A 19,146-nucleotide genomic window follows, 5' to 3' on the forward strand; every position below is an offset into this window, starting at 1 on the left:
AAAATGTGACGTCTTCAGAAACTGAAAAGTCACTGTGACACGACACAGACGTGTTCAGGTCTTTAACTGAAGTCAAAGTACTAACACCACACTGTGCAGTGGACAGTGTGTCCCTCTGAGATGTAAATGTACTGAGCAGTTTTGGATTGTCTGATTGTGGAGAGGAGTACTTGAACGCAGCACTACAGCTGCATCTGGTTTGACAGTGAACCGGGCGGTGACAGGAAACTGTGAAAAAGATTTGTAGATGGTGTTTAAATGTCAGGATGTGGAGCTCAGAACGGAGGAGGAGAAGGAAGAGAAGGAGGAGGTGCTGATAGTTCATCTCGTCTTCTTCTGTTCTGAATCTGCAGCAAACTAAAGTTTCCCACGAGACATTTTTATCGTCATCAGTGACAACGATTATTTCCATCATCCATTTTCTTCAGTTAATTGAGTAATCCTGTTGTTTTTGTTTGAAGTTTTTTCTTCAGAAATGTTTTTCCCGTGAAATTTTCACCTGGGTGGAAGTTGTTTGCTCAACAAATATGACGCTAATCAGTCAGATGGGGGCGCTATAATAAAGGGCCATATATTTAATTTCGGACACCTGTCCTGCTCAATATATCCTCACCATTTTGAATTTTCTGAAAAACACATTTTGGACATCTCCTGAGGTGTAGGTCCGATTTGTGTCAGTTTTTTTGTGGAACATCATCGGACCAAGGTCATCAAAAGCTTGTTGATATTTACTTATTTATTCATTTTATTTATTTAACAGGGACAGTGCTCAGCTACTTAGCTGCACCAGAGTTAGCTATAAGCTCATTTTCATCCGTAGTCTCCGGTCAGGACACAGAGCTTTAGCAATAATAATAGCATGACATCATAGATATCAAGATAAGTTATTGTGTTTTGATGATATTGACCAATGAACTATAGAGGGGGCGTGGCTCAGCACATTAATGGATTTTACTCCTTAACCGTTAAGCCAATTGTCAGAAAACTTGTAGGAAATGTAGACAAAAGTATCTGAATCATACCCTGAAAGTTTGATTAAAATCAACCAATAGGGGGCGCTACGCATGCTGAAAGTTGCTATCTCATAATCAGCCAAAGATATTCTACAAAACTTGGTTTGCATCAGTAAGGGTCATGTCTCAGTCGATGCAAAAAAGAATTGAAAACTGTTGCTTAAAGGGGGCGTGGCTTATTAAGTTAAAAATAAATTTCAAGACATTCACATTCCATATTTCAAAATATCATAATAAATCACCAGTGTATCCGACACAGCTGAAAGTTTTCAGCACATCCACTGAATTGTGACAAAATGTTGCCATGCTGTGACCTATCGTCAATTCAGAAGTCTGTCACTGTGTATTTTTAAGAATATGCAAAACTCATTAACATCTATATCTCCAGAATTCTTCACCTAAATGCAACCGCCATTGACACAAACATTGTTTGGCTACTCGATGACACATTTCAAATGGTGTTCAGATGGGTTTAACGGTTAGCTCACAGTGATGTTCATTATCTTGTTGTAATTTGTACTGTACGCACAACGTGTTTTATTTCATCATATTTTCAACCAAATGTCACCAAAACATTTGACAACATACCTGAAATCAGCAGAATGATGTGCGATTATTTACAGAATTTTATCGCCAGCATTTTAACTCTTATTAATATCTCATTGCTTTTTGAAGATACTGACCAATGAACTTTAACGGGGGCGTGGCTCAGCACACAGATGGATCTTACTCCCTAACTTTAGCCAATCATCACAAAACTTGTATGAAATGTCGGATACCAGGAATGTATCATGAAACTTTCATTTAAATCAACCACCAGGGGGTGCAGCAAATGCCAAAAATGGGCATTGAACCATCCAAATCAGAGTATAAATCTGAAATTGATTGGTATTAGATATCAGGAACATAACCTGAGAGTTTCATCCAAATTGACCCCTGGAGCAGTGGTTCCCTACTGGTCCAGCCATGGGGTCCAGATTTCTCCTTAGGGTGCTTTCACACCTGTTTGATTCAGTTCAGTCGAACTCAGGTTCATTTGGGCAGATGTAAACACAACAATCACACTCGGGTGTGAGTGACCTCACACAGAGTATAAAGCCTGCGACTGCGCACCAGTCATTTAGAACTGAAGAAGCTTCTTGGATGAGAGACAAAAGTCCAGTTGGCTACGATGTAGCACTTAAGATCACGTAACAATTATATTTTCTCCTTTCGTCTGTGTTTGTTGACAGTTACGAGTTTAAGGTGAAACCAAAGAACGAGCTGGGTGAAGGTCCTCCCAGTGAGCCGGTGTCCTTCAACACGGAGTCCGGTACAGTCCTATAAAAGTTCAAATTTAATATTTTACTTTCAGAAGTTCTCAAGTAAACAGACCGAACTGAACTGAACCAGTTTTCAAGATGTTAAAAGTCTCCTTTCTTTTGCCTCCTTCAACAGCGGATCCTCGAGTCAGTGAGAATGTCTCAGGTACAATAAAATAACCAGTTTCATCAGTACCTTACAGTGATCAGTATCTTACAGTAATTGATCAATAATCTCTGCAGGAAAAGACGCCATCTGGACTCAGTTCCCCTTTAAGACGGACTCGTACTCGGACTGTCACGGTAAACAGTACGTGAAGAGAACCTGGTACAGGAAGTTCGTCGGGATCCAGCTGTGCAACTCACTCAGGTACAAGATCTACCTGAGCGACTCCCTCAACGGTGAGTAACATTCACCTGTTTCGCCTCATGCAGGAGTTCATCTGAGCCCGGGTCTGATCCGTCTCTGGTTGTTTCACCCTGCAGGTAAATTCTACAACATTGGGGATCAGACAGGCTTCGGGGAGGACCACTGTCAGTTCGTTGATTCGTTCCTGGATGGAAGAACGGGCCGGCAGCTCCGAGCAGACCAGCTCCCATCTAGGCCCGGTAAGACCTTTATTTCATAGTCCTGATGGTCCAGACCTGGATAAACCTTTATTTCATAATTTCTTTTGAACCTCCAACTGAAATAAAACCATAAAACCATAAGTCCTTCTCACAGTTCACCTGTTGTTCCTGGTCCAGGTTTCTACAGAGCCGTGCGGCAGGAGCCAGTCCACTTTGGCCAGATAGGAGGACACACCCACATAAACTACGTCTCATGGTACGAGTGTGGGACGCCCATTCCCGGGAAATGGTAAACGGACTGAGGCTGAGTGAACCCCAGAAGAGGAACCGTCGCCTAGGCTGGGATGGCAACGGCAGCAGGGGTCCTTAAAGATCTTCCGGACTTCACCTTCATGTTCCACCACCTTACCCAGAGCTGTAAAAACATGTACAGGACATACTCGTCAGGGAATTAGTAATGAGAGAGCATTTTTAAATATAGCAGACATGCCTCGTCTTTACTATTTAAACTGGTAGAAGAAGAAGAGGAGGATACGTGGAGGTCTGGTTCCTCTCTGCGCTGTAGGGGGGAAGCAGACCCACGTTAGATATATTTTATTTTGTGTAAAATAATGGGAAGCTGGCTCCCTGGAATACTATTTTCATAACTTATTTATCTTTGATTACATTTCTTCCAGAACAGGAAGTGGTCGTCTTCTGTTCCTCTGGTGTCGATTTTGTTTTCAGCTCATTTCTGTTCATTTGCAAGTTGAGCAAAAGGTTTAAAACGTAGGCTAGGTACCAGAACTGGCAGCTGACCAGTAAAACCAGTTCTCTCCCGGCGGCTCCAATGCGCCTTAAACAAGCCAACCAGTAGACAGTCCGCTGGATGTGGAGAATATGGGCTGCGTGTGGATATTTCTCAGAATGTCTACCTAGAACCACCCTAAACGTTAACGCAACAATATCAGCGACATTTTACAAATTCAGTTTTGTTCAGATTTTGTTTTGGTCGACTGATGACAAAGTGCCAAATGGGCTAATGTTAGCTTTAGCACATCATGAATCTCTGGGGTTTAATGTGTAAATTTATATCAACGTAATAATAAAAATACAATAAACCATCAGGTCAACACACCAGATGTGTCGATCCAGCATGCTGCGCTGCATTTAGCCGCCCGGAGGTGTCCTTACTTGCAATTTGCACAACAAAAATGTATTTATATGTATATGGAGTGAATGTGTTCAATACATTTTGCAGATGCATTTCCCTCGCCATGTCCTTTTGTTTTTTTGTCTTTAATGTACTATAACCTTCTCCTTCCTGTTGCCTCGTGCTAAAGTAGGAGGGCAGGAAGCTAACGGTGCAGCATAATGGCTAGTAAATCTAAAAATATCTGTATTTGAACAAATTAACTTTCTTTTTTTTAACCGACCAAATCTGATTTATGGAAGAAGAAGTAAGAAGAACATCAAAACTTTAAATTGTTTGCATATGTCAGACACAGACTCCGTGGCTAACATGGCTAACTAGCCACCAAAACAGGCTACGTGTGTCCAGGGCAGCAAGCTAACTACGTAGTTCAATGGCTAGAAAATTCTAAAATGTCCTCATTTTCCCCAAATATCTGATTTTTGGGCAAGAAAATAACTTCATTTTAGAGCACATCTAAAGCAGGGTTAGCATTTCTGTAAAATTAGTTAGCCTACGAGAAACATTTATTGGGCTGGTAGGAAATGTTAGCGCCAGTTTAAGAAAGAGAGGAGCTGTCAGGTGTTTTCTCCTTCTTGTACAACATGTAGCCTGCTGGGCGGATGCTGTTTCCTGAAAGTAAAACAGTGAACTGTGCCTTTAATGTTGATCCCATGTCATTTAAAACAGAGGAGTGCCAAAGAACATGAGAATGTACGTTAACATGATGCTGTTGGTGTTTTTACACATTTCTGTATTGATTTTAACAATAAAGAAGTTTTGATTCTTTTTTAAAAATGGAAATGTCTTTATTTTCAATCTGATAGAAAACCTTTTTAACGTGTGCAGCTGTAAACATTCACATAGCCGACTAACAATTGTACTACGTTCCTCAGAACTTTGTACTAATGCTGCAAACAAGTTACTCTAACAGATACATGAAGTATATTTTATGGGTTTTATTCAGTTTGTTGAGAAAAATAATCGGTCACCGAATTAGCAGCTGTAGGCAGCAGATTCAAACACCTTCCATCTGTATGTTTAACTGTTGATAGTAAACAATATAATATAATAATATTAATGTTTTTTTTAAATCAATATTATTCTTTGTCTGCTTTTCGGGGGGCAATAAAGTTTTGGGAAGTTCCCATAATGCTTTGGGGCATGTATGGCTGTATTGGAGCCAGTCACAGTTAGCTGTAAGCTACAATATGTTTTCTTGTCTGTTTGTTCACTTTTAGTTTAAAGTGTCCATTAAAGTGAGCCGAATTATCCGCAAGGAGCTCTTGTTTACAATGGCGCCATGAATTTATGGACAATTGTCACTGGATTACTTTAAAACTGAAGAGAACCTAAAAACACGAAGATTCTCAGGTGAGTTTTGCAGCTGCTTTGTTCTGTGTTTTCTTAGTGGATTTCTGGAGGTTCATTTGTGTTCTGATAAACAGTAAATGTATTAAATTCACTGATAAGCTGCTGAATAATATTCCTACAGAAAAAACTAGCCTGTTATATTTTGGGATATCTTACTATATAATGAGAAAAATTGTGTGTGTGTGTCTGTTCCACGTTTTTCTCCTCACTGACTTGGTCAATCCATGTGAAATTTGGCACAGTGGTAGAGGGTCATGGGAGGATGCCAATGAAGCAATATTACATCAATTGGCCAAAGGGGGGCGCTATAGCAACCAACTGAAATGTCAAACTTTGAATGGGCATATCTCATGCCCCGTATGTCGTAGAGACATGAAACTTTGCACAGAGATGCCTCTCCTCATGAGGAACACATTTGCCTCAAGAACCCATAACTTCCGCTTATATAGATTTTCCGCCATTTTGAATTTTTTGAAAAACACTTCAAATGGATCTCTTCCTAGGAAGTTTGAGCGATCTGCATGAAACTGGGTGAACATAATCTAGGGACCAATATCTAAAGTTCCCTCTTGGCAAAAGTTGGAAAACTTACTAAAACTGAGCTTCTATAAGGCAATGAATATTGCGGAGGGCGTGGCTCATCACATAAAGGTGTATAACATCTCAAGGGTTTCACCCATCACCACGCAACTTTGTAGGCATATGACCACACATAATCTGAGGGGACCCCTCCATTATTGACCCCATCAAACAAAATGGGGGCGCTAGAGAGCTCATTTCTTATCTAGGCCTAACCGCCATATGGATTTTTACTAAACTTGGTAGATATGTAGAACAGGACGCCTCAAGGTGACTGGAGAAATTTAACTCTAATTGGCAACTGGGTGGCGCTATAACAACAGAAAAATGCTTCAAAATGGCTAAAATGCGACCGATCGCTGTGGCTCCCCCTGTGGACCAATGTTGGTGTTGTTTCTAATGTTTGGTATGACTAAGTCATGGTATGGTATGCTGTACATAATCATGGAAACTGTCAGTGTGTCATTCTGTCAGTCAGTCATTCTGTCTGTCCCACGTTTTTCTACTCACTGACGTGGTCAATCTATGTGAAACTGCACATAGGCATTGAGGACTGGCATAGATAGAAGGTGACACAGCTGCCAATGGCTATGGACTAGTTGTGATTTAAGAAGGATAATGTGACGTTAGCTTGTTGGCTAATGGGGATGAAATTCCAGCAAGCTAATGGATCAAAATAAAAAATGCCACTTTTACAGAGTGTGCGGTACTCTCGCAAGAAAAGCTGAATTCCTGGGTAGAATGTTCCGGATCTTTTACAGAACATGAACCAGACTGCATCACAAACAGTCACCGGAAACAGTTAGTATTGTTTTTATTTATCTGATACATACAAACAAAACCAGCTTCAAAAAACTGTAAACAAACAAACAATAACAATACTTCAAATACAATCAAATAAAAACACAAACTTTCAAACTGCAGTAACTTTTACCACCACAAATCTTCATATACCAATACTACAGACTTGTTAAGCTTGCAGCACTGTGTGTACTGGTACTGTGTGTACTAACAGGACTTGGTGGGGAACAGATTTAAAAGCAGTAGAAAAGTGCATGGGGTTTGGTCCACAGTCAGAAACACCAGCTCCGATGTGACGGATGACATCACTTTTCCAACCGCAGGGGCAGCGATAGGCTTTGTAGTCCCGTTGCCGTGGAAACTGGCGCATTATTTCAGTTTGGCGGGGGGAAAAAAAGTGACAAGTTTATTCACCACAGAGGAAGAAAAAGAAAATAATAGCTGAGCTGTAATTTCACTCTGTTATGTAACACATCAACGTTCCGAGTACAGAGGACTGGGATCACTGGCTGAGGTCAGACTGTTGAACTGGTTTAAAGTGACGGAAATGGAGTTTCAGATATTAAATAGAGTCATACATTTTTTAAAAAATGGAGATTTAATCAATATATTTATGAAAGATTAAATGTATTTTGTTGAACTCTTTAACTCTTTAAGACTGATTTATTTTATTGTTTATATAATGAGCATCAGTCATTTCATTTTCTTTCCTAAAACAGACAATGACTGTGAAGGCAACATGGGGACTGTGAAGGCAACATGGGATCTGTGAAGGCAACATGGGGACCGTGAGGGAAACATAAAAAAGAGCAAGATCTGAGAGCTGCTTCACAGAGCAGGTACAGTTCAGACTCTTCTTCCTGTCTCACCTGGCGTGAAAATAAAAGGAAAAATATTTGGTTTTAACAATGTGGTGGTCAAAGGTCAAAGGTCATAGCATTGCTAGGAATGCAATATCTCAGGATTCAGTGTTTAACTTGCAGCAGCAGTTGCTCCACTGTGAATGTCACTTAAATGAGTTTAGGGCGTTCTCAAACTGAAATGAGTTTGGAGCGTTCTTGAACTGAAAGAGTTTGGGGCGCTCTTGAACTGAACTGAGTTTGGGGTGCTCTTGAACTGAAATGAGTTTGGGATGTTTTTGAACTGAAATGAGTTTGGGGCGCTCTTGAACTGAAATGAGTTTGGGGCGCTCTTGAACTGAAATGAGTTTGGGGCGTTCTTGAACTGAAATGAGTATGGAGCGTTTTTGAACTGAAATGAGTTTGGGGTGCTCTTGAACTGAAATGAGTTTGGGGCGCTCTTGAACTGAAATGAGTTTGGGGCGTTCTTGAACTGAAATGAGTTTGGAGCGTTCTGAACTGAAATGAGTTTGGAGCGTTCTTGAACTGAAATGAGTTTGGGACGTTCTGAACTGAAATGAGTTTGGAGCGTTCTGAACTGAAATGAGTTTGGAGCGTTCTTGAACTGAAATGAGTTTGGGACGTTTTTGAACTGAAATGAGTTTGGGACGTTTTTGAACTGAAATGAGTTTGGGGCACTCTTGAACTGAAATGAGTTTGGGGCGCTCTTGAACTGAAATGAGTTTGAGGTGTTTGGGAACTGAAATGAGTTTGAGGTGTTTGGGAACTGAAATGAGAGGGTTGATTTCAGAATATTATCGTGATAAACCTCGTTATTACACGTTGTTTTTCATAATTTAAATTTTAAGATTCAGAGTTAGAGTTTCGGATGATTCGGACATGGTTTAAAGGTAGACTGGATGGTAGAATCCATTTAGATGAAGTCCTGGATGTTGCCTTCATGCACCTGCCCTCCTCACTGACAGTCTTGGCTCTACCAGCCTGTTCTGTGCGTCATCCATCTGTTCCCCTCTCCACACAGGAAGTTATGAGTCCGCAGAGGTTCACTTGTTAATTGTTTTTGCAGTGATTCAGTGTTCAACCTGCAGCAGCTCGACCCTGAAAATCATCCGGTGTTTGAATGTGATGATTGTTTCACAAGACGTTTGTTACACAAGTTTTCATATAATGCTCTTTCCTTTTACGTGTTTTATTCTGAGGCCTTTTCCAACTGACTGTGGGGTGTTTGGGAACTTGTATTAGAGTGGGGTCCTTGGGAACTCAGTGAGTGCTGGCCATTTGGAAAATACAGTGAAAATAGAGTGTTTGGAAACTAAAATGAGCATGGTGTGTTCTGGAACTAAAATAAGCAACAGGTGTTTGGGAGCTAAATTGAGCTTGGGACATTTGGGAACTAAAATCAGAACAGGATTTTAGGGAAATAAAATGACTGTGGGGCATTTGGGAACTAAAATGAATGTGAGGTGTTCTGGAACAAAATAAGTGCGGGTAATTTGGGAACTAAAATGAGCGTGGGCTTGTTGGGAAATAAAGTGAAAACTAAAATGAAAGCATGGTGTTCTGGAACTAAAATGAGTGCCAGGTGTTTGGGAAATAAAATCAGTGCAGGGTGATTGGGAGCTAAAAACCAGCATAGGCTGATAGGCTACTAAAATGTTTGTGATATTCGGGAACTAAGTTAAGCATGGGGCATTTGGGAACTAAATTGAGCATGGAGGGTTTGGGAACTAAAATCAGTGCCGGCGTTTTGGAACGTAGATGAATGCTAGGCATTTGGGAATTAAAATGAGCACAGGATGTCTGGAACTAACATGAGCACCAGGTTTTTGGGAACTAAAATCAGTGCAGGATTTTCAGGAACTAAAAAAAAGACTGTGGGCTGTTGGGTAGCTAAAATGCACGGGAACTACAGTGAGTGCTAGGTGTTCTGGAACTAATATGAGCTTAGGGTAATTCAGGAGCTAAAATGAGCGCGGGCATTTGGCAGCTAAAAACAAGCGTGGGCTGCTGGGTAGCTAAAACAAGCACCAGAGCATGGGGTGTTGGAGAGTTAAAATGAGCGTAGGGTATTCGGGGGCTTAAATGAGCATGGGACATTGGGGAGGTAAAAACGAGAGCGGGCCACCCTGGAACATTGTGAGGAATGTGTCACAGGATGTTTGGTGCAGACGTTATTCTGTGTCCTTTCCTTATCGACCACTCGGTAAGGAGACTATGTGACATGATTCTGGATCTGTTTGTACTAGAAGTCTGATTCTGACACATAAAATCAACACTGATTGTTTTATTTGATGAGCTGAGTAAAAACGGTTTTCACTTGTTGGACTTGATGTTGTCTTAACTCGGGACCTGATTGTCTTGAAAGGAGACTTTTTGGTGTTGACTTGGGTCTTACTGATTGACTACTTATTAAACAGCATATCTTTGGACTCTAGTCACATGACTTGGCCTCGAGTCAGTTCGGACTTAATGAAGTTGTAGTATTCTCTGTCCGTATCGTCGCTGATGTTTGTAGTTGTCCTTGTGTCCTCCTCAGCTCTTGGTCTGGACTCCAAATGTCTCCCTCTTTGTTTCCTCGAGTATCTCTGACAGATGAGTTACGACGCAGAGGAACCCCCCCCCCCCCCCCCCCCCCCCCCACACACACACACACACACACACACACCCTGGCTTATCTGGACTGGGATTCCCTTGTTTTAGGAAAATCAGGACTTGGCCTGGCTGAGTGGAGAGAGCGTGGGAGGACACAATGAGGGACGGGGGCTGGGTGAGTCGAGGGAAACCCTCACTCAGAAATTGATAACCTCCACTGACTTCTTGGTCTTTTTATATGTTTAACAGAGACGCTTTCATGAAGTCTCCGAGCAGTCCGATGGTTCATGTTTCTGGACTGTTACAGGAAGTGACCTCAGATCACCTCATGTTTCCTTCTCTTCTCCTTTGGTCGTAGAAATGATCGTAGATTTGTCTAACCTTTGATCTACTGATACTGTGTTGATGTAAAATCAGTGATGTTGTTTAAAGAAGAGAACTAAAATGAGTGTGGGGTATTCAGGGTCTTAAAGAAATACCTTACCTTCCTAATGACCATGTGTAAATCAGTTTGTAACGCTGTGTTGCCTTCAATGTGTGAAGGAAACATTTTTCTTTCATGCCTCTATGGTAAACAGCCATCATACTGAAAAGTGTTGTGAACATCAGACTGGATGAATGAGTCTTGAGCTGTGTGACAGTTTGTCAACAGATGTTTGGTCTTTGATAAACGTAAACACCAATCAATCAATAAATCAATAAATTAATGTGTTCCTTGTTTTCCGTGGAGCAGCGAGAGAAAAAAGTTTCCTTCAGAGACTGAAGGTAACATTGATTCGCGTGAGCGTTCAGGGTCTAACAATGAGTGTGGGCCATTCTGGAACTAAAATGAGCACCAGGCGTTTGAGAACGAAGTGTCGCATGTTCTGGAACCAAAACGTGCGCAGGGCACTTGGGAACTAAAAATTGGCCATGGGCATGGGCCATTCTGGCACTGAATATGTTAGGTAACTTAAAATTAGTGTGGGCCATGAGGGAACCTAAAATGGCCATTCTGAAACTACAACGAGTGCAAGGCATTTGGGAACTAAAATGAGGGTTGGGCATTTGGGAACTTAAAACAGTGCAAGGGGATTTGGGAACTAAAATGAACATGGGTGTTAGGGAACTTAAAATGAGCGAGAGCTGTTCAGGAGCTAAAGATGAGCATAGGCCATTCCAGAACTAAAACAAGCGCAGGGCATTTAAACACTAAAATGAACGTGGGTGTTGGGGAACTTAAAATGAGAACCTGAATTCTGAAATGAGGGCAGGGTATTCTGGAAGTAATACAAGCTTGGGGCATTTGGTAATGAAAATGAGCGTAGGGTGTTTGGGAACTAAACAATGCATGGTGTTTGGCATCCTAAAATGAGTGCGGGGCGTCAGTAAATTATTTTAAGATTTTGAACCTTTTCAGAAAATTCAGCAGACAAATTTAGATTTTTGAAACTAAAAATAGAAACTCAGTCAAAGTGCCGTCAAACATCACAACGACATTCTTAACTATTCTTGATTGAGTTGACTTCTGAGGGTCAGAGGTCAAACTGTCTGACATGATGTGTTGCTGTTGACTTTAAACTTGTGGTGTTTGTTTACATGTTGACAGATTCCTGTGACTCTCAGTCGCCTGACAGACGTAAAAAACACTCAGACCTTCAGCATGGTTATTGATTCAGGTAACCAGTCACCTGTAAATCGATCAGGAAGTGTGAGCTGAGATGTCCACACACACACACACACCCACCCACACACACACACACACACACACAGTGGACTGAAGTGTGTGTGCTGAAGTTGTACCTGATGATAATAACAATGCTGCTGATTTTTTCTTTTAGACTCGCTGTCTGAGGAAAACCAGACGAGCACTCCTCGCCCCTCAACCCCCCCCCCCAACACGTGGACCAGGAAGACATCCATGTGTAGAGAGAACCTGAGGAGACGTCTGTCCTCGAACCACAGAGCTGGTTTCCATCAAACCCAGTTACATAATCCAGGACAGACTGGTCTGGGTCCAGGTCCAGTTATCCTTGAATCCAGAGGGGGGACGTCAGAGTCCTCGTCACACCTGCCTCCTTCCTCTACGGTCAGTGTCAGAGTGACGGGTGACCTCCATTGATAAAGACGACCTCGACTCATCCGGCCAATCACAGCTCACATACCGCTCATTCCTCTGCTCCTTCAAAATAAAAGCCTCAGCTTCACGTGACGCTGTGAGCACACAGACACAGTCTGGATATTTGCACTTGTCAAAGTACGTTCTACAAAACTATAGCTTTCACCTTTAATCATTTACAGTGCGTTCGTGTGTGTTTGTGAAGTGTTAAAACATCAGACTGAATAAATCGGACTGGAGTTGTGTGACAGTTTGTAAAAAGATGTTCTGATATAGTTTTGTTTTTGTTAAGTGTGAATGCCATTGAATGAATGAATGAATCAATCAATCAATCAATATTTGCTGTTTTCTGTGGAGGAAAAAGTTTCCTTCACAGATTAAAGGTAACACAGTGTGACTAACTGATTCACACATGGACATTTTAAAATGAGTGTGGAGCATTCAGGGTCTCTAAACCAGCGTGGGCCATTCTGGAGCTAACATGAGTGTGGGGCTTTTGTGAACAGAAGTGAGCACAGGGTGTTCAGGAACTAAAAGGAGCGCGGCGTATTTGGGAACTAAAATGAAAGCTGGGCATTCGAGAAATAAAAGATGCATGGGGCGTTAGGGAACTTAAAATGAGCATAGGCATTCTGTAACGAAACAAATGCAGGGCACTTTGGAACTTAAATGAGCGAAAAGCATTTGGGAACTAAAACAAGCACAGGTTATTCAGAAACTAAAATGAGTGCAGGGCATTTAGGAACGAAAACCAGCCAAGGCGTTTGGGAACTAAAACCAGGGCAAGGCATTCAGGAACTAAAACCAGTGCATGGCATTTGGGAACTTAAACCAGGTCAGGGCGTTCAAGAACTAAAACCAGCGCAGGGCATTTGGGAACTAAAACCAGCACAAGACATTTGGGAATTAAAAGCGTGGGCTGTTTGGGAACTAAAAATGAGTGTAGGCCATTCTCTAGCTAAAATGTGTGCAGGGCATTTGGGAACTAAAATGAGTGAAAGGCATTTGCAAACTAAAACAAGCACAGGTTATTCAGGAGCTAAAATAAGCACAGAGCATTGAGGAACGAAAACCAGCCAAGGCGTTTGGGAGCTAAAACCGGTGCAGGGCGTTTGGTAACTTAAACCAGCACAGGGTGTTTGGGAACTAAAACCAGCAAAGGGCGTATGGGAACTAAAAATGAATGTAGGCCATTCTCTAACTAAAATGTGTGCAGGGCATTTGGGAACTAAAAAAAATTTCAAAGGCATTTTCTTTTTACTTTTTTTCTGAGATTTATTTTTTTGGACACATCAACGCATTAAAAGAAGATGTTGACTTGGACGTGTTTTTTTTTTTTTTTTTACTTTTTTTCTGTCATTTTATGAACCAAACATTTTAACGTCAGTTCAGTGAACACACTAACTGGATAACTTTAAATAAAAATGATAGTTTGTTTTAGTTTCCTAGAAAGTTCTGCTCTGCTGTTGTTTAAAAATCTTCTATGTAGAGTTTGGACATTTGTCTCTTCAAGAAAGACGCAGGTACAGTCTGGATGTGTGGTGTCTTTATGTCAGTTGTTTTGTTCCTTTCATGGTAAAGTCTGTTGTTTGTTTGTTTGTTTGTTTGTTTGATTGACAGTAGAGTCAGCGGTCTGGTGCGTGGTGTGGTTGCTCCTCCTGTGTGTGTTCACCATCTGCTCTCATGGAGATTTTCCTCTGAGTTTCAAACAAAAGTTTTGAACCTGAACCGTCTCCTCCAAAAGACATCACTTAATCAGCGCTGGCCCCCACGTCTCCCACCGGGGGCCGTCCAAACCGGGACCCTGATTACTTCAGCAGAGCAGAACTGGGGCCAGAAGAGAACCTGATTGTTTGAGCAGAGGCTGGATGTGGCTGACGGCTGGCTGACGGTCACATGAGGGGGCTCTGAATCGGAGGTTTTGGCTCTGCGGGGACGAGTGTTGAGGTTGGACTGGTTGTAATTATGCCTTCAGACTGATGTGGATGGTTGTTGCCTCTGGCTCCGGCCCGTAAAGATCTGAGTGCAGTAAACATCTCAGAGCCGTCCCACAGCCAGCACACACTCTTTATTGGCTCAAGAATTAGTTCAAAAAGCTCTTTTAAAATATAATTGTCCGTCCCTGAGGGGGCCCGGGGGGCCCGGAGCTGGACGGGGCCTCACGTGAGCTCGCTGTATGTTTTAATAAGACTGTTAAAGAACTGCTGCAGGTCCTGGTCTGCTTTCACTCAGCAGGAAAACCCCTCCGAGCAGAGGCTTATGTAACAGGCAGGCTGATGGATGACAGCAGGAACCTCACAAGTACTTTTACTCACGAGTACTGAGCTGCACTACACACAGCAGGTACTTTATGCTGCGTTTATCTCACAGCTTTAGTTTCATACACACAAAGAAGACTTTAGAAAACCTGATCTTTAGTTATATGAAGTATTTTTCCTCTGCGGTATTAGTACTTGTAATAAAGTAGTTTTACTGTGGTATCACTTACTTTGGTCCGTATAAACCAGACGTAGTGACGTCAGCAGCTCCACATTAACTGAACAGGTGACGACGCCATAAGATGTTTTAATGGAGACAGATGACGTTTCCCAGAGTGCACTCTGATGTTTAGAAACTTTATCTGACTTCCTGACATCAGCTTGGCGGTCTGAAACTCGATCCCTCCGAGGACCAATCAGCTGTCTCGGAGTGTAAACAGGTGAAACAAAGAGCTTCATTCACAGCGGAGACCCCGCACTCTGTCACCAGCCACCTGACAGCTCACGTCCAACACGCCTCTGTCAAAAGTTTCACAACACGTGTTGGAGTTTGAGAGGATGAAGATGGACAGGGTGCGGGGTGGGGTGGTGGGGGGTAGAGGAGGATTGAGGTTGTTGACTGATCAGTTCGGGCCTGTTGGTTTGTCACAGAGAGGATAAATACTGAAGTCCAGCATGTGAGAAAAACCCTCTTATTCTGGATCTTTGGGGCCTTGTTCCTCTGCTGCAGCTTCACAAAAGTTTCAACACGTTCCACCGATAACAAAATAAGAAAACGCACCAACGTTAAAATGTGCACGATAATAGTGCGAAACAAAAGAATCCAAATGCGATGGTAAAAAGTGCTCCATTTGCAAAATGCGCTCCAAACATGCTCCACAGTGACCACCCATACAACAGACTCCACCCATATGTACTGTCAGTAAAAATGCGCTTCAGTAGTGCAAAAATGTACATATATTATATTTTTTATTTTAATAGTTTATGAGTTTATTTGTATTTCATTTAGTTAATTGTTTTATTTTACTTAATGAAGTGTCTCTGTTTAATTAAGACGTCCATAAATCTGCTCAGAAATCAGAGGGAAAAAAGCGCTTCACAACCTGCCTGAAGATTTAGAGCTGTGGACTTCAGACTTCCCCCCCTGAAAAGTTGTCTCTCTGGCAGCCTGGAATATTTCAGGTTCATATTTCCTCACCTGGAGCTCCTTACTCTGATCAATATTTAAAACTCAGCAGCATGAAACTTTTGTTGTTGCACTTTGCTGCTCTGCAAATCTGCACCCTGAGCCTCAGGCACAACATCAGATCTTATTAAGTGGCACTTTGTGCAGATCTGGCGACCTGCAGCTCATTTACGTCGTTACATTGGAAAACTGCACTGCTGGAGGTGAAGTGCATAAAGACAAATATCTGTCCCTCAGACTGAAACTCAGATGTGTCCTGAACTGCGCCCGTGTCCAGGTCGTCCTGTCTTTAACTCGGAGAGACGTGTGTTTGTGTTGTCTCTCATCGCTCAGCTCTCCACATGTTTCCAATCTGCTGCTCTCATCACCGCCATTAAAGAGAAAATTAGATTACAGCACAGCCGGGGAGGCCTCCGACAACCGGGGCCCGCATCCAAACCGCCGCTGCGCTCACCCAGCCGGGATTGGCCTGGAGAACGCCGCGTCTGATTGGTCCTGGCAGGTCTGAGCCACAGAGCTGATTGGCCGAGAGTTCAGAGTGGGGTTAGGACACACAGGAACATGTATGAAGATTCCAACATACCAACACACGTCGTTAATCAGTGCATCAGTAAACAGCTGGGAGCTGGAAACAAGATATCAGGCTGCCAGGCAGGAAGTGTTGCAACACATCGCCGTGGAGGCGCTTCTTGCAAACGCATCAGTGTTCCACGTCACAGCTGTTGTTGTTTGTATCTGACAGGGGACGAAACCGTGAGGACGTTTTAAAGCACCTGATGGGTCAAACACAAGCTTGTCTTGGATGTTAGACATTAATGTTATTATTCAGTGTGACTTCTGAAAATCGCACTCCTGTTCAGAGTCGTAACTCTGTCAAATCTGCACACACACTTTTAGATTCAGTGTGACGTCCACTTCCAGAAGATTTCATTATCTCTGATGTCCTTTTAAAATAAACATCTATAAATCTGCTCAGAAATCAGAAAAGCGCTTCAGAACCCAAACAGGAAGTACTAACTGCTAATACAACATACTTTAATAGATGTTAATGACATGACCTGTTCAAACCAGATGCACAAACCAACCACATGTTAAAACAAACCGCACGTAAGAGCAAACTGGACGTATTATATTAATACACAAACAACCAAAGTGAATAAAAACATGAGGCCAGAAAAAACATTGATCGTATGTCGTTTGAGTCATGTTTGAAAAAAGAACCGTGTCCCTGTTTCTTTTGTGTTTCGAAGGTCCACCTGACTGAATCTGTTTGTGTCCTGATGCATGCTGGGAAACACTGCGCGCGGTGATAAACACGTTGGCTGTAAACAACATGTTGACTGGATTCCGAAACAAACAGAAACATCGTTTGTCGTGTTTGAATCTTTAAATCTGACTCAAACCACGGAACATGAAGGAAACCCCCTCTGACGTTAACTCCACATCTGCTTCCAGTCACAGAGGAGTTTAATGTGCTCCAGACTCCACACACTGTCCCCATCCACCCGCCTCTGCACCCCTGCAGAGGAAACAAACCGCCCTGCAGCAGCTCAGCGTTCACGCACGTTACAGTCTGACATGTTCTCCTGTCAGGTGACGCAGCTCGACATATTGTCACGGTAACAGACTGTACGGAGTTATATGAGAACAATAGAGAGCGTTCTGTTCTCTGCACCTCGCACACGGATGACACATGTGTTTACAGAGAACATGTTGTTTAGTTTCAGACAAACACGTCAACTAAAAGAAGTGAAACAGACGAACCGACGGTGCTTTTACAGGAACGCAGAAGAACTGACGTCAAAGAATTCAAAAAACATCCAGACGTGAAACTGAGTCACTGTGACGCAAAAACAAACTGCACACAAAAGAAACGTGACGCAAAAAAACTGAACTCAAGAACAATTCTGACGTACCTTTACCTTTACTGCTGATACTTTAACTACACGAGGATGATGATACTTGTGTACTTTTACTGCTGATACTTTAACTACATGAGGCCGATGATACTTGTGAACTTTTACTGCTGATACTTTAACTACACGAGGCCGATGATACTTGTGTACTTTTACTGCTGATACTTTAACTACATGAGGCCAATGATACTTGTGAACTTTTACTGCAGTACTTTAATTACATGAGGCCGATGATACTTGTGTACTTTTACTGCTGATACTTTAACTACATGAGGCCGATGATACTTGTGTACTTTTACTGCTGATACTTTAACTACATGAGGCCAATGATACTTGTGAACTTTTACTGCAGTACTTTAATTACATGAGGCCGATGATACTTGTGTACTTTTACTGCTGATACTTTAACTACATGAGGCCGATGATACTTGTGTACTTTTACTGCTGATACTTTAACTACATGAGGATGATGATACTTGTGTACTTTTACTGCTGATACTTTAACTACATGAGTATGATGATAGTTGTGTACTTTTACTGCTGATACTTTAACTACATGAGGATGATGATACTTGTGTACTTTTACTGCTGATACTTTAACTACATGAGGATGATGATACTTGTGAACTTTTACTGCTGATACTTTAACTACATGAGGCCGATGATACTTGTGTACTTTTACTGCTGATACTTTAACTACATGAGGCCGATGATACTTGTGTACTTTTACTGCTGATACTTTAACTACACGAGGATGATGATACTTATGAACTTTTACTGCTGATACTTTAACTACATGAGGACGATGATAGTTGTGTACTTTTACTGCTGATACTTTAACTACATGAGGCCGATGATACTTGTGTACTTTTACTGCTGATACTTTAACTACATGAGGATGATGATACTTGTGTACTTTTACTGCAGATACTTTAATTACATGAGGCCGATGATAGTTGTGTACTTTTACTGCTGATACTTTAACTACAGGAGGCCGATGATACTTATGTACTTTTACTGCTGATACTTTAACTACATGAGGATGATGATACTTGTGTACTTTTACTGCAGATACTTTAATTACATGAGGCCGATGATAGTTGTGTACTTTTACTGCTGATACTTTAACTACACGATTCACAGATTGACATCAGAAACTTGTTTTGGTGAGGCAGTTGGCATTAGGCGTCCATGTGATGTCACGTGGGGCAGTGGTTTACAGGCATGTGTTGGCGACTGGAACACCTTCCACCTCAACGACGGTGTCTGTTCAGTGTCAGAGCTGCTGCCTTCACTGAACGCCGCAGCATGCGGAGAAACCAGCTTCACGCTGCTGAGGTGCCCTGCAGCTGGTGGGGAACCCTCAGAGTCCTCGCTGGGAGGCCGAACTCTCCCACGCTGGTGACTCATGATGGGACTCAGTCTCC

The 19,146-nt window shown here is 42.1% G+C and overlaps 1 protein-coding gene and 1 long non-coding RNA gene across 22 annotated transcripts in view; both read left to right on the plus strand.

Annotated features, from left to right (window-relative positions):
* abi3bpb (ABI family, member 3 (NESH) binding protein b) overlaps positions 1 to 4,853 on the plus strand; it is a 34,635-nt gene extending 29,782 nt beyond the window's left edge. For all 21 annotated transcript variants that reach the window (XM_078165748.1, XM_078165749.1, XM_078165750.1 and 18 more), the window contains 5 exons: positions 2,246 to 2,325; positions 2,451 to 2,480; positions 2,558 to 2,716; positions 2,801 to 2,923; positions 3,062 to 4,853. In XM_078165748.1, the coding sequence (XP_078021874.1) occupies positions 2,246 to 2,325; positions 2,451 to 2,480; positions 2,558 to 2,716; positions 2,801 to 2,923; positions 3,062 to 3,177 (508 nt within the window). In that variant the 3' untranslated portion in view covers positions 3,178 to 4,853. The remainder of the gene's footprint in view (positions 1 to 2,245; positions 2,326 to 2,450; positions 2,481 to 2,557; positions 2,717 to 2,800; positions 2,924 to 3,061) is intronic.
* A 367-nt stretch (positions 4,854 to 5,220) lies between these two features.
* On the plus strand, positions 5,221 to 13,682 carry LOC117249998 (uncharacterized). Its single transcript, XR_004501028.2, has 4 exons — positions 5,221 to 5,429; positions 7,529 to 7,648; positions 11,850 to 11,919; positions 12,082 to 13,682. It is a non-coding gene; the product is annotated as an uncharacterized LOC117249998 (long non-coding RNA).
* Positions 13,683 to 19,146: the final 5,464 nt, after the last annotated feature.

The sequence above is a fragment of the Epinephelus lanceolatus genome, chromosome 24 (genome assembly GCF_041903045.1).
Source record: "Epinephelus lanceolatus isolate andai-2023 chromosome 24, ASM4190304v1, whole genome shotgun sequence".
Lineage (NCBI taxonomy): Eukaryota > Metazoa > Chordata > Actinopteri > Perciformes > Serranidae > Epinephelus > Epinephelus lanceolatus.